The sequence below is a fragment of the Ochlerotatus camptorhynchus genome, unplaced genomic scaffold (assembly GCF_037179485.1).
Source record: "Ochlerotatus camptorhynchus isolate MF236.1 unplaced genomic scaffold, CSIRO-AGI_Acam_v1.1 ptg000267l, whole genome shotgun sequence".
NCBI lineage: Eukaryota > Metazoa > Arthropoda > Insecta > Diptera > Culicidae > Ochlerotatus > Ochlerotatus camptorhynchus.
In genome coordinates, this window is record NW_027040757.1 from 1,053,343 (window position 1) to 1,069,353 (window position 16,011).

Here is a 16,011-nt window from a genome sequence, read left to right on the forward strand (position 1 = left end):
CAGCCGAAATTTCGTTAAAAATTTCGGTAAAAGTATAGAATACCGAACGCTTGGTAATTATCAGTTTTATTCGACTGTCAAATTTTGCCGAGAACATCGGTATTTGTATACCGAGCGTTCAGCTTTTATTTTACCGAAATACCTCAAAACAAGAATAAATCTTTTACCAATCCTTCGGCAAACCGTTCCAGGAATGATTTTGCGTTTGCCGACTATCGTCGAAATTTCAACTTAAATTAATTTGATTATTCAGAATAGCATTAATAATAATACCAAATTAGTGGAAATTCTGTAAACAAGTTTTTATTCCATTTATTCGCGCAACAACACATTATTACTCACTCTTCGAGTGATCTAACAAATTTTTCACCAGTCGTAGAAATATTGTCTACAGAGAAAATAATTGCTCTGAAAAATATAAAAAAACTGTTTATCACTCGGTGCACATGCCGTTCCGAATACGTCGAAAGCCTTGCAAAACACGCTGAATGCATGGACGATGTTACCACCTAGCGGTATATTGATACTTTTCCATGAAATAAAGCATTCTCCCTCGGTCATGGGACTACCTCTTACAATTATAATAGGAACATTGTAGTCGATGGGTAGTGGGTCATCCAACTGAAATACAAAAAATAAACATTATAATTGAGAAACCAACTTATTTTAATCAGGGGAATTGTTCAGGTCTACAGATGCATAAAAGAAAAAGTGGGTCTATTGTGAAAAAAAGTAGGCGGGATGAATAGAAAGGCAGTTTCTTTTAATTGTCTATTGCTATTTACCTTAATCCAATTGAGTAGTCCCTTCAATGGGTTGTCCTTGGCAGAATCTTCGTCGCGCACACGTTTTGAGCCTCGAGTAGGGTTTTTAGCTCGGATAATAGCTAGCGCTCTCAAGAAATCTGTAGTACAAAATTATGTTAAATAAGATTTTATGAAAATTGGTACAATATTACCCTCGACATTACCGTTAGATATTTCCCTGAACAAGTGTTGGTAGGTTTTAAGCACTTTTGCTTGCCAGACATTCCATTGTTCTGCAAAATCCACGGTTTGGTTTCGCATTCTTTTGAAATCATATTCAACCTATAACAAATATTGCTACTATTTATACTGACGTTTTAGTACATTAAGTGGTCATACTTACTAATTCACCCTCGAATGCCGAACTAACGGGAAATTCTTCGAGAAAAGAGTGGAAGTCATGATTTTCACGATACTGTGACCGATACTCGAATGTAGATGTCCATAACTGGTTAATCCTGCTTCTGTTTTCGGAAATCGGGACAATAAATTTAAGTTCTTCCACCTGAAACAATCAAAATTACCGAATTTTAATGGTTAATATTCTAATATTTTTTGTTTTCGAGCAGTGTAATACAGTAATCAAATCTACAAGTTCGAAAGTGAAAGGAGCATACAAGCTTTTTATACACAAACCTTTGTAGGCCTTTTTCTCACCAACCGAAGGTTGCCCACGTAAACCAACATCATCGGTTCGGGGAAAATTTTCTCTACCCGTTGATGTTGATGGTTTGCGTGGGTTTCATGTGGGTGACGAGAATAGGGCATAAGAAGAATTGTTTACAAAAAACTTGTATGCCCTTTTCACATGTTGTTCTTTAATACAAGCTTTTTGTAAACAAACCTTTACAGGTCCTTTTCTCGCCAACCGAAGATCGCCCACGCATACCATCAACATCAATGGGTGGGAAACTTTCCTCTTTTTATATATTTCTCTGAATTAGACCCTATTTCTAGCTCAATCTAGATTTTACTATCTAATCAAAGTCCTCGATTGAGCTGAAATAAGGGCGTAAATGTTTTTGTAAATATGTAATAGCTTCTCACGAAAATTTCTGAGAATTCAAAACTCAGCCACGCAGATCAGGTAGGGACGACTTCTCCTACACAATGGTTGTGTTGGTGTCCGTGGATGTGTTATGAATTCCCAGAAATCTTTGAAAGAAGTCATAGTTTACAAAGCCAGCTACGCCCTTCTTCCAGGTCTATCTAGAACTTATCGTTGATAAAACTTGTCAATAAAATAAATCACTTACCATAGCAAAAAGATCAATTTCTGGCACTTGAACAACTGGAAGATTGACATGCATCCCTTCGTCGACTTTGGTTAACCTTCTGCGGAACACCCGCGCTTCAGCTCGCTTCGCTAGGTACTCCAAATGGTAGTGAATTTTACCAGCATGTTTTCCATCACCACGTCCGTTAATATAAAACCACAATGCCTAAAATAGTATTCAACGGTTTTAGTTGCCTCTTCAAAATTATAGTAACTCTTAAAAATTACATGTGGTACGTCCGAAACTGACGAAGCCAAAATGGGATACGATTGAACCAATGACTTTGCAACAATATTCTTGTAAAATGTAGAGGCACGCCTAGAACGAAAATTAAAAATCGATTGAAATGTTCCATGCGATGATAATTGTTATTATGATGTACTTACACTCCGTAGTTAGACTTCAAAAATCCGCAAAGTAGGTGTGTTATTCGTTTTATTGTTTTGTCATTGGGTTTTTTGTTCTCTTGGAGAATTTGCATCAAAGCTCTTCCTTCGGCTGACCTCTCCAAAATAATGTTAATATCAATGTCCTAGTAAAATAACGAAACGTATGAAGAACTGATTTTGAAAACTTTCATTTTATAATATAAACAATATAATTTTTGACGTCTTTCATTTGCTCACGTTCATGGAGATCAATTAAAAATTGAGTAAAATTTCATTTATTTTTCCAACAATAATGGAGATTTTCAAAAATGAATTTTAATTTTACTCGAAAATTGGGTGTGCTTGATTCAAAAACATCATAAGTACCCAATGTTGTGCACCGTGTACACATTTTTGAGTAGTCTTTTAACAAAAACGAGATAATTTCTGCTTAATTTTAAATTAATTCGGACGACTGTTTATACGCTTCAATATTTCAATTTAGATGACATGATACACATTTATGAGTACTGTGTAATTTCAGTGTTGCTTTCAGAAAACAAATCACGCGGAACACGCGAAAATGGCCTGTCAGTGTTGATAGATTTTCTTCATCGATTTTTTCTTTCACGAATAACGCTACTACAAAATTTGTTCTGACATCGGTTTGTTTACAAAATCAGATAGGACCTTTTGAAATGTTCGTCTAGAGGCTACTTAGCAATGTTTTCATTGTTTTCGTTACTAACACAAAGAAGAACCACGTTGACCTGGAGCTCGAAGTGGGACGTGGTAAAACCTTAAAGCACTCTACTAGACGGCTTTAGGTAAAACTAAAGCACTCTAGCAAAAGTGTGGACGACTGTCACCACAAAACTGAAAAAAAGTTGTTCCAATCGAGCAAAGCAGTGCATTTTGACGGTTCGATTGGAACAACTTTTGACAGTCGTCCATGTAGAATCTGCCGGGGGTCGGAAGGGAGGCGGAATTATCACGTTCTTTTCGGAATTTACGAAATCACTTTACACTAAATATTTTCGACCTCAAGCTTTAGTTTTATTTGACTTTCTTTCACAAAGGTTCATACGCAACTGCCGAGTACCGCCTAGAACGTGTAACGCGCGCTGCTTGGTCCTGCCGTCTCGGCTGCCGTTCATTCGTCTTCGGTTGCTCTCTCTCTCGGTCTCTTCAACGATTCTCTCGCAGCATAAAGATAAGGGATACTGAGGATAAATGATTAGATCCTGATTCTACAATCCCTTTTCTGCTCTGGAAGAAAAAAAAAATTAAAGAAAACAAATACAAAATAAACAAAAGTAATACAAAGAGATAAAAAAATAGGTTACCCTCTAATCGTATCTGGCTGGCAACTTTCGTGCCCTTTTCGGACGCTTAGATGTCAATTCTTCTTTTGTTTCGTTATCCTGTGCCATTTCCTCTTCTCTCGCATTGGCGGCATATGATTCCGGAAGTTCACTTTTAGATTTTTGCTTCTCTGCTTTGGATGCTTCATCTCCCGCAGAAGAACTTTGAACGGTTTTCGAGGAAGTGCTGTGCCATTTCCTTAAGTGAGAAACGGGACGTCGGTACCGTACGCCCTCCTCATTCACCACAATTGTATCGCTACCATTCTTTCTAACAACCTTGAACTTCTCAAGTCTGAAGTTGGGTTCCAACTTTCCAGTCTCATAGTTTTTCAACATTACAGTATCGCCCTCGACGATTTCAGCCGGTTTCGAATGCCGGCGGTTATCGGCGTAAATCTTTCCTTTCATCTTCTTAATAGTGTCGTTGTCCCGCACATCAGCATCGCGGTTCCAATAGGGCTCGGTTCTCAAAGATGGCAAGAGATCTTTTACTGGTCTTCCCGTCAGCAATTCCAGTGGAGCCTTGCCGGTCATCGTATGGGGTGTCGTGTTATACATATGTACGTAGTCTTTGACTGCGCCACGCCAGTCTGCATTCACCGCTTTGGCAATTCGAAGTGCTCTCAAAATACCCTGGTTTTGCCTTTCAACGAGCCCATTCATTTGCGGCCAGTAGGGAATGGTGCGGATCAACCGGATATTTCTTCGAACACAATAGCTTGAAAATTCCTCACTTGAGAACGGTGGACCGTTGTCGCTGCGGATTGTCTCTGGATATGTTTGTTCCATGAAAACGGATTCAAGGGCATCGATAGTTTTAGATGCTGTGGTACCTTTCATCTCGATGACCTTCAAAAAACGGCTGTAATAGTCAACCACCACAAGGAAGGTAGCGCATTCCTTCGCAGAGAAAAAATCGACTGCTATTTCTTGCCACGCTCGTTCTGGCATTTCTTTCCTTATCATCGGTTCTGCAGGACCATAGGTACTCACCGCTGCGCATCCAGCGCATTCCTGGATTCGATCACCAACGTCACGGTCCATGTAAGGCCACCACACTTTTTCACGGAGGTTTCGACGCATGCTCACCACTCCTGGGTGCCCTCGATGAGCGATATCCAATGCTCTAGCTCGTAGTTTAGCTGGGAGTACAATCCGGTCATCTCGAACTACCACACTATCGATTACTCCAAGCTCCTTGGAGAAAGACTGATAATGAAAAAGGTTTGGTGGCCAGAGCTGGCTTTGGATTGCTTCAATGACGGCGCTTAAGGCTTCATCGTTAGCTGTTTCATTTCGAATTTCATTTAGGGTGATAGCTGCTAAGCTATCTTCAATAGCACACAGATAATGCTCAGATTCATCGTCAAAGGGTTTCTCGGATTCAGACTGTGGGCAAAGTCGTGACAGTATATCTGAAATATTGCTTGAGCCTGGAATGTGTTTTATACGGAAATTATACGGTTGCAAGCGTAACGCCCAGCCTTCTGCTCTAGAGCAAGCACGCTTGCTATCCCGATGTTTACCACCATAAATGTATTCCAGAGTCTTGTGATCGGTATATATAGTGAATTCCGTGCCAAACAAGTAGGGGTAAAATTTCTCCACAGCCCAGACGACTGCAAGAGCTTCACGCTGTGTTTGGGGATAGATTCTTTCCGCTTTCGTTAAACCCTTCGATGCAAAACTTATTATTCGCGGCGTGTTGAAGCTGTCTCTTTGAGTGAGAACGGCACCCAGGCCTACTGGGGACGCATCAACGTATAGTTCGGTTTCGTCTTTTGGATCGAAAAATCCTAATCTGTGAACAGTGCCCGACAATTCGTTTCGGAGGTCATCAAACGCTCTTTGTTGGTCCTCGCCGAAATTATCTACATCCCCTCGCATGAACTGCCGCAAAGGTTCTGTTCTGGTAGACAGATGAGGAATGAACTGTCCGACAAAGTTAATGAGACCCAAGAAACTACGAACTTCTTCTCTTGTTTCTGGTTGTCTGAAACCCTGAATAGCTGAAATCTTATCATCCGATGGGCTTATCCCAGCTGCACTGACGTTGTATCCCAAGATCTCAAGCTGCTTTACGCCGATTGAACACTTCTCCTTATTGAGTGTTGCGTTGTTTTTCCGAAGGATCGATAATACTTCCTCCAACCTAGCATCATGTTGCTCCTTGGTTTCCCCTGCCACCACTATGTCATCGATGTACACAATAACACCTTCCACACCTGCCAACATGTCGCACATAATACGCTGAAAAATTTCAGGCGCACAATTGATGCCGAACATCAGTCTCTTGAACCTCATCAAGCCTCTACTCGTCATGAAGGTTGTGATCCCTCGGGATTCTGGGTGCAGTTCTATGTGATGGAACGCGGACGTAATGTCCAGCTTCGAAAAACATGTGGAACCCCTCAGCTTATTCAAAAGCGTGTCAATCATAGGAAGTGGGTAGTGTTCACGTTGTATTGCCTGGTTAGGATACTTCATATTGATGCACAACCTTATGTCGTCCTTTCCTTTAGGCACGACTACCATTGGAGATATCCATTCAGGTGGGCCAACGGCTGGCTCAATTACATCATTATTTAACATTTGCTGAATTTTCATATCAACTTTCTCCTCCATAGCGGTTGGAATTCTCAAATATGCCAGTTTCTTAGGAGGGACAGTTTTGTCGATTGACAACTTTATTAGGGTGTTTGGAAATTTTGGGAAAGCTTCGCTTTTTAGGTCGATGTTATTAACACCGAGCCCAACCTTCAGAACCTTAAGGTCTTCAGCTGTTCTTTTACTCAACAGCGACTTCCTTGCTCCCTGAATAACAAAGAACTCTGCGTATGCTTTAGGCTTGGTGTCATTCACCGATATCCATGCCTCAAAGATCATCAAGACTTCAAGTGGTTCTTGACTAGCATATGCGGAAACACGCCTGTCGCAATTAAACTTTTTTTTGTAAAGTGCGGTTTCATTCTTGGCAAGCGTTTTCCAAACCTGGTCGGTAACCGTGTTAATCGCTGCCCCGGAGTCTATTAAAAATTCTACCGGATGACAATCGATCTTGCAAGTAATCACCCCACTGTTGCTAATGTCGGCCTATTAACGAACAATGAAACAATCACAACATTTTCTTACTTTTTATTATTGAATAAACATTTACATGTTGATGTAATCCCCCTTAGATTCTACGAGACCTCGTTTTATCAACAGTACTTCAGTGTTTCAAAAAATCAAAGGAAATAAAGAAATCAAAGTTATTTTACCTCACGTGTATCATCCGATCCAGCATAGCGAATCCGTTCCTCCTTAGGGTGAGCTTCCTCTCGGATGGAATTTGCCTCCGATGAGCGCTTCCAAGAACGAGGTTTGATCGGTCCACTCCGGTTAACTTGACCCGACGTTTGACATTTCCTTGCGAAGTGGCCAATACGACCACAAATGTTGCACCGCGCATTACGTGCAAAGCAATCACGGGAGTCCTTACGGTGTTTCCATGATCCACATCGGTCGCACTCGATACCTGGACGCCTATTCTTCATCAATGATCTTCCACTGTAGAACGTGGACCTTCCACTAGTGCTTGCCTCCTGCTTCACATAAGCAATCGAGGTAGCATTGGAGTCGATTCCAAAAGGGTGTAGCTTTCCTTTCTGCTTGGTTAGAATCTCTCGATTGACCGCGTAGTTTGTGAGTTCATCTAGGTTCATGACATTTTCGAGACCTTTGTCTCGAACACGTTCGTCTCGCGCTCCCATAGTCACCTGCTGCAAAATTTCCTTCTCTTCACGGTTCTGAAAATCGCATCTGGCTGCTTGCGTTCTCAGTTTCAAAATAAATTGGTTGAACGGTTCATCAGCTGTTTGTTTCAACGAACGAAACACTTCAAGCTCAACACGTTCGTTACGCTTTCCGACGAAGAAGTTATTCAAGCGCTTAATAGCGTTGTCGTATTCGGGTATCTCCTGCGGCACTAGCGGAATTTTTACCGGTTCTGGGTGGATCTCATCCGCCACTGGTCTCAAATTGTAGTAAATTCTTTGGAGACCTCGTCCACCTCGGGCAAGCATTAACACCAGCTTCTCATGTTGGGAATCAATATCTTTCAACTCCAGGATGAGTTCAAATGCCCTCAGCCATTCCTCCCACTCTCGACGTAAATCAGAAGCATCAACTGAATCGTTGAACGATTCTAGTGGCCACTGTTTCTCAGCATCCATCTGCAAAATAATATAATATTTTCCTCCTTTATTACAATCAATCAGATCACAATAATCGATATTTGTCTCACGATGCATGGCAATTTTTCGATATATAGTTCGGATAAGTTAAAAAAATAGACATACACTTTATGTGTGATAACATGTGCTTCAACACTGTCTAGATATACAATTAATAAATCAAACTCATAATGGTAATTGCTTGGTCCCGCATTACCAATTCACAATTTTCGCCAAGTCTCACTTCATTTATTCTTCAATGCTACAGTCCTCAACTGGTTTAGCTTCGGCTTTCATTGGATCTCGCTTTTCCTACTACGATCTTCAACCCGCCTCTCCAAAAGTATTGGTGTGCTCAGACTTTCAGTCAAACCCGCTTTTTTTTTTGGCTTTGCCATTAGTGTTAGTGCGCTTCGACTATAAGTTTGTCTCACTTTTCTACGGCACAACGGTCCTCGGCCGGCCTCGCTATTCGTATTTGTGCGCTTGGACTATGAGTCGGCCTCGCTTTTTTTTTGTGGCGCTATGGTCCTCAACCAGCCTCGCCATTAATATTAGTGCGCTTCGACTTTGAGTCGGACTCGCTTTTGTGTGTGTGTGAGAGAGAGAGAGAGAGAGAGAAAGAGATAGAGAGAGATAAAAAGAGAGAGAGAGATAGAGAGAGAGAAAGAGGGTGTGTGTGTGTGTTTGTGGCACTACGGTCCTCAACCGGCCTCGCCAAAATATTAATGCGCTTCGACTTCTCAGTCGGACTCGCTTCTCGTGTGGCGCTACAGTCTTCAACTGGTCTCGCCCACAATTTGTGCGCTTCGACTTTCAAGTCGGCCTCGCAATTCATTTTCGTTGCTGTGGTCCTCAATCGGCTTTACCACTGGTACATTTTCATTCTTCTCGCACTACAACTCAGGCTCCTTACATGGGTGTTAGTGCGATACGACATATACAAGGATTGCCACTCACACAGTTAACCACTTTTCTCTTGCCGATGCTTACCATGCAATTCCCACTCGTGGCGCCATTTTGTTCCAAAATACATCGCAATTTAACTTTCTAATTTCTGAATTTCAAAGGTTTACCGGCCTCATCCAAATAAAATGAATGCAAGAGCACAAATTATCAAAGATTTTTCCTACCCCAATAATAAATCCGGGATTGTGAATCAATTCACAGATGCAACGGAAGCAGCATTTTAAGTATATTCCACGACGAGGCAAGCAAAAAAACTCTTTTCACTTTACTCACCATATTTTGCACCGGCTGCGCCAATTGTAGAATCTGCCGGGGGTCGGAAGGGAGGCGGAATTATCACGTTCTTTTCGGAATTTACGAAATCACTTTACACTAAATATTTTCGACCTCAAGCTTTAGTTTTATTTGACTTTCTTTCACAAAGGTTCATACGCAACTGCCGAGTACCGCCTAGAACGTGTAACGCGCGCTGCTTGGTCCTGCCGTCTCGGCTGCCGTTCATTCGTCTTCGGTTGCTCTCTCTCTCGGTCTCTTCAACGATTCTCTCGCAGCATAAAGATAAGGGATACTGAGGATAAATGATTAGATCCTGATTCTACAGTCCATACTTTAACTAGAGGGCTTTAGGCCGTTCGCAATGCTGTTGTATTTTATAAGGACTGTTTCAATTTGAAACTAGAACAGAAACGCACCTCTCGCAATGCTGAGTTGCAGTTTCATTATTCGAGCACTATTTTGCACCAGATTTGCAACTGCTCGACTATTCTGTTTTATTTCTGAGCGAGTTTGAAACACGAATGGAACTCTGTTTCAAATTTCTTTGGATGTGTTGAAGATATTTCGAAGAGCTCCACAAAAAAAACGGAGAACTTAATAGAGAACAGTAAAGTTTATGGAACTTGATGATTACAAACATGTTTTAGAACTGTGCGTTGCGCTGATCGTGTTGCAGTTTTATTTTTGACAGTTTCAAATTATAGAATTGACGAGTAGTTTGAAACAATTTTGAAACTCAGCATTGCGAACGGCCTTAGGTGAAACTGGTAAACCAAGAAGAAAGTCGAAGAATCGATAAACGAAGATTGCATGGATCATTTCTAGCGTTTAGAATTATAAGGGCCTAACTGCGATGATCGATTCTCTTCATCGATTTTCTCTTCGCATTACCACAGTTAAGTGAACAATTTTTACGAAATTATTATAATACAGTGAAGTGAAGAGATGTATTAGCAAGCAAAAGCAACATAAAACGCACCGAGAAATGTTACTCCAGCCTATTTATTGATCAAAGAGAAAATCGATTAGAAAATTGATCATCGCAGTTTGGCCCTTATGATTCTGAACGCCAGATTTAAAATGTTACGTGAGAAATGTCAGTTTTTCAAAAACAAAAATGTAAATATTGGGCCGTATGAATAAAAAGAGTTTACTTTACTTTCCCGTGCTTTTCTTACGGGAAAAGTAAAGTAAACGCTTTGATTCATACGACCTATTGTTGGCCTATGCATCAAAGAATCAAAATGGCATTGTAATCGATAAAGTGATTTAATTTGTATCGGTTGTTTTTCCCTCAAGAGGTCCGAAATAATCTCACAGGTTGATTTTGTGTGGACCGGAACGGCAAGTACGGCTGATTGCTCGTCGGTCTGATGAAAACATTTTCATCAGATTTTACGATACCTTCGATGTCCTTATGGAAAACGACACCCTCGACTGTGCTTATTCAGGTAAAGTTTTAGATTAGTAAAGATTGATATATTGTGTGAACTATATCACTTAAGTGCAGTGTGCTATTTTTTTTAATGAAATGTTTTAATAAACAGTGAAATTATCTGATGATGGCTTTGATTAGGAAATGCTTTTTACTGTGAATATACGAAATGAAAGGATATGTGATCATACCTGCTCCATGGTGATTCCAGTGTAAGGGTTTGTTTCGCTGTTAGATCCTTGAGGTGCATTATCTCCATTATTTCCATCGGAATCAGACTCTATTGGCTCTTCAGTGGTGTTAACTGTATCTTCTTCGGTGTGCTCCAAGTACTCTTCTTCTATTATGTGTTCAGTCGAAGTGGATTTTTGAATTTTAAGGATGATTTTGATGAGCTTCGTAGACAACTTTAGACGTATGAAGTCTGAATCGTCCAAGGACATGAACAATTCAGGTTCGTTAATTTCTTCGTCGTCTGGAATGAAAATGATGAATAAATTTAAAGTAAGAGCAGCTATTTCTGTGAAGCAATATTACTCAGATATACTCAGTAATCCTGACAATAGAAACGACGGGATATAAATTTGGTTTGGCTATTATGCGGTGTCCAGAAAGCAAACGTGGTGTGTTGATGAATTTCTGTATTTTGAAGCAGTCTATCTTCCTCCAAAAGCTCCACTTCATATGCTTCGTAGAAATCATTGTACCCAGTTGTTTCACAAATTTTCATCAGAAAATTAATGCAATTGTTCACAATAACTATTTCGCGAATGACAGCAAATATCGGATACAACATGTTGTTGTGATTTTTTATAGAGACAATCAAATTTGATCGAAATTCGATTCCATTGATCGATACAATCTTCGTTGTGAAAACGAACTCCTCTTGACTTTCATGTAGAAAAAGGCTGCTGAGAGTTTCATTGCGATGTATTAACTTGCCAGTTGTGTAATGAATTTTTTCTGTAAAAGGATTGTCAATAATGTCCAATACCATGCTAAATCCTTGACGCTTTGCCAAACTTTTGCAAATATTCTTAAAATTCCGGCATGTAGCAGACTGACTTTTGCATGGCTTATTTTTTTGTTCAAATGGAAAGCAATTGAACTGCTTCATGCTGCCGCTCTTTCGAATGCAGTACGGATAATGTTCTAGATGATGACTTTTGTTGATTCGTTGATCAAATTTCGTGTAAAATGAATGTTGAAATGAGCTTATATGATCTTCTAGTTCAGCGAGCAAATAATCCGACACGACTGGGGAGCTCAGAATCCTTACAATATTAATCATCCGTCCGATTAACGACATATACTGGCAATCCGCTGGAACCAAGTGCCCGAAAAGGAACGGAAATGATCGAAGATGTAGAAGATTTTGAGTAGCCGTCTGTTTCAGTTTACAGGCTTTTGGTCTGTTCAGCATTTCCTCCGTGAAGTTTGCTGAGGGTTTGTTTTTCTTGTCAACATATCCATAAGCATATGTATTAATGCGGTAATTAATGTAAGATACATCGATTTTAATGTCTTTGCTTTTGAAGTAAAAACTCAAAACTAATTGTATCGTCAAGGGTACAATTCCTTCCGCAATGTCGTGCATCACGTCCAGTGCATAATTTTCACAGACATGAAAATTTTCCAATTCATTCAGTATGCATCCTTGGGGATGCAGGCCGCAATCTGATGTTGAAATTTCCCCGTTTTCCAACTGCGTTATCTTAGTATCATACCATTGCTTTGTACGGATGGGATGCTGGAAATGAGGATCTTCTTTGAATAAAGGCCGTGAAATCGTACAAATTCTACAAAAAAAGTTGGCCCCCGGTCCAAGCAAATTGAAGACTTCGTGAACAGCTAACGTGTCACCACAAAACACCGCCAAGGTAGCTCTGAGGACAAACTTTTCTGAATTGTAGTATACCGTAACCCCTTTTTCAAGCTTTTTTAAGTCGGAAATTAATGGTTGTAATATTTTGTTGTACCCGTGCTTCTTCGCATCGACTGATGTACAGTAGAGCGTTGGGAAGATGCTTTTTGGAGAGCTATTATACTTGTCCGGAATGTTTTGAACTTTGAACGCAAAACAGGACACTTTGTTGATGCCTGCTCTGCTACTCAACGCGTTTCCTACTTCTAAATCGTCCTGATAAATACTCAGTCTGATTGAATTTGGATGTTCTTGAAAATAGGCACTCGTTTTATATGATTCGCCAGTACAATAAGATCCATATTCTTTTATTCCACCAATAGTTCGCTGCTCATTTTCAGATTCCTCTAACAATTTACGGTTTGCTGGGTTTCTGAAGATTAACTCCAAAGTTTTGATAATAGGAATATACGAAAAAGTTTCATTCACTCTAACTTTTTTGTGCACTCCTTGGACATGGCGCACATCTTCGCGATAAGCAAGCATTTTCTCTTCGGGCTGCGGAATGCTAACAACTGTTCTCTCCAAAAATTGTATCCGTTTCGGATGAGTTGTTACGTCAACAAATAATTCAGTAAATTGAAATTCGTTGAGAAAATCTACAGCAATTTTCTCCTTAATATGTACATTCTTTTTCTTTAAAAAAGAAACAGTAATATTCTTCAGACGTTCCGTTGCCATTGCGATCAAACTTTCGCACAATTTTATGACTTCTGAAACTTTTGTCTGAGGTAAGGCAACATCGCCGGCAAGTCGACAAATTCCTAAACCAGCAGTTCTCTTTATTTGCTCCATAGTTATATCGTCTTCGATGAAAATTTCACTATCTTCTTCATGGGCCTTATTTGCTGAGGAATTCTCTACGGGTGGATTTGGCTGTGATTCTAACCTAGCTTTTTTTAAAGGAAGATTGAACTCAATATTGAGGGGGGCGTTCAGGGGAGCAATGATTTCATCTGGTATCGCTGGATGTTCTTGAATAATGTGCCGTTTGAGAGATGTGAAGTGAGCATATCTCATGTTACACTTTGAAAAAGTGCAGTCATATGAAATCATGTCTGCATTAAAATGATTTTCTTTGAGGTGAAAATTTATATGGCGGTGTAGCCCATCAGCGTGCCCCGGAACTAGTTGCTTGCAAAAAAAGCAGCGTAAGCCATTTCCTATCTGTATAATCGAAAAAAATAAAGATTTAGTACTTACAGAATAGTTGACGCAGTTTTTCGCTTACAGCTTCTCCTTCACCATGGATTTGCCGCAATATTTCCTGCATTTCTCACTTTATTTAATTAAACGCACTATAAGCAAGCCTATAAGCACGCACCAGACGACTAACTCTCTGACAAAATGGCTGACAATGAATGTGCACCACTGACAGATATTTACTCTTATTTTCAATTGCCGAGGTTCGTCTCTTTATATTACCGAAGTCGGTGAAGCAAGATTTTAACGAAATTCATGGTAAACAACATTACCGAACTTCAGTAAATACTTTCATATAACCAAAATTCGTTAACTGTGTATACCGATATTCAGTAAAAACATGTTTTCTAACGAGAAATCAGCAAAAATCGTGTTTTACCGATTTAGTTCAGCAATCTGTTTTACCGAGATAAAAATATAAGATTAAGTGTGTAGATCACCCCACCCAGTACCATGAGAGTTCATATCACCCAGAATTAATACTGGGGATGGAAGAATCGAAACTAGATTCCAGAGTTGACTACGGCTAATGGAGGTTCTTGGTGGAACGTATACTGAAGCTATGCAAAGATCTTTGTTCTTCACATTTATTTGGCAAGCGACAATTTCGACGCCTGATAGAGCAGGAAGGGAAATTTTGTAGAAAGGGTAGCACTTTTTGATCCCTAAAAGTACTCCTCCATAAGAATCGTCTCTATCCAGGCGAATAATGTTAAAATCGTGGAAGTTGAGTTCTTTATCGGAAGAAAGCCATGTTTCACAGAGAGCAAATATATCACAATCAGAATTGTGAAGTAAAAATTTGAACGAGTCTAGTTTAGGCACTAGACTACGGCAGTTCCACTGTAGCACAGTGATCATATCTTCAACCTCGTTCGACGAATTATCCATCGAAAGATATGATTGATGCAAGGAGGGGCCATGAAACAGTCAATTGCTTAAGATATGATTCTAACGTTGGAAGCAAGGCAGAAACTAAGCTTCTAAGAGGGTCTTGTATGTTGAACATATTTAAAATGAATTCCACAATGTCCGAAAAAGCTAGCAAACCTCGTTCGGACTTGGATTTCTTTTGAGAAGTTTGAGGAGCAGCTTTTTTATTTTTTTTATCTTTGTTGGGCAATGGCGGAAAATTCTTGCTGCATCCAGGGATTGGATCAACAGGAGCCTTCGGTTTTGTTTTTTCATCCCCATTACCCTGGGAATTTGGCAATCGTCTGGAGGTGACTTTAGTTTTCTTACGGCGCACTTTCGGGGAGGGGCATTTTCTTTTTGAGGATCCGTCCATTTTTGAAGGTGCGTGTACCACCGTAGAATCACCTTCATCCGATGAGTCAGAGTCCGATTCTTCAGCTGACAAAATCGAAAATTGGTTTGCATCTTGGACGGCTGATGCAGCCTTCACCATTTGCGCATAAGTCTGCTTGGAGCGTCCAGAGATTGAACGCTGCACTTTATCGGAGTGCTGCTTGTACATCGGGCACTCCTGCAAGGGGTGAGGATTCTCGCCACAGTAAGCGCATTTTACTGATTCTTTGTGGCAAGAATCCTCTTTGTGGTTTTCACCACATTTGCCACAACGAGTTTTGTTGCCGCAATGGCTGGCCGAGTGTCCCAGCCTTTTGCAGTTGGTACAATTATATACCCTCTGTACAAACAGCCGCACCGGAAAAAAAGCACCATCAATTTTAACAAAGTTTGGGAGAACTGAACCTGCGAAAGTCACCCGGAACGAGTCTGAATGTTGATAAACTTTTTTACCGTCTAGCAAAGATGCTGAATGCAGTTGCCTTACATCCAGTATCTTCACTAGCGCGGTAGCGAATGTCGAGTTTTTAAAAGTTCCCGAGGCATGTTTCAAGTCCTCGACACTCAGACTCGCGTCGGAGACCACACCTTCTATCTCCACATCTCGAGAAGGGATGTAGATGTTGTACTCAACACTAAACAGCTCATGTTCAGCAATTTTATTTGCCACATCATAAGTCGGTGCTTCTACACGCAGTTTATTGAATCTCTCCTTATGTACCAAGATTCCCGGATACTTACGCAGCAAATCTCTCGTTATGTCGAGAGTTTTCAAAGGTTTATTTTTGGGCCGAAAAAAGACAACCCATGGTCCTTTCGAAGACGGTTCATAGTATCTGGTTCGCGTAACGTAGGCATCGGAAG

The 16,011-nt window shown here is 40.4% G+C and overlaps 2 protein-coding genes across 2 annotated transcripts in view; one reads left to right on the top strand and one right to left on the bottom strand.

Annotated features, from left to right (window-relative positions):
- The window catches only part of LOC135705434 (eukaryotic translation initiation factor 2-alpha kinase-like), a 39,792-nt gene that overhangs the window by 18,729 nt on the left and 5,052 nt on the right, over nucleotides 1-16,011 (top strand). The window lies entirely within an intron of this gene.
- On the bottom strand, nucleotides 367-13,909 carry LOC135705442 (uncharacterized). Its single transcript, XM_065227189.1, has 9 exons — nucleotides 13,840-13,909; nucleotides 10,904-11,187; nucleotides 2,470-2,615; nucleotides 2,311-2,401; nucleotides 2,063-2,248; nucleotides 1,150-1,311; nucleotides 971-1,088; nucleotides 786-904; nucleotides 367-621 (listed from the first exon to the last, which is right to left on the bottom strand). Exons 1-9 carry the CDS (start codon nucleotides 13,907-13,909, stop codon nucleotides 367-369), a joined length of 1,431 nt encoding a protein of 476 aa, XP_065083261.1.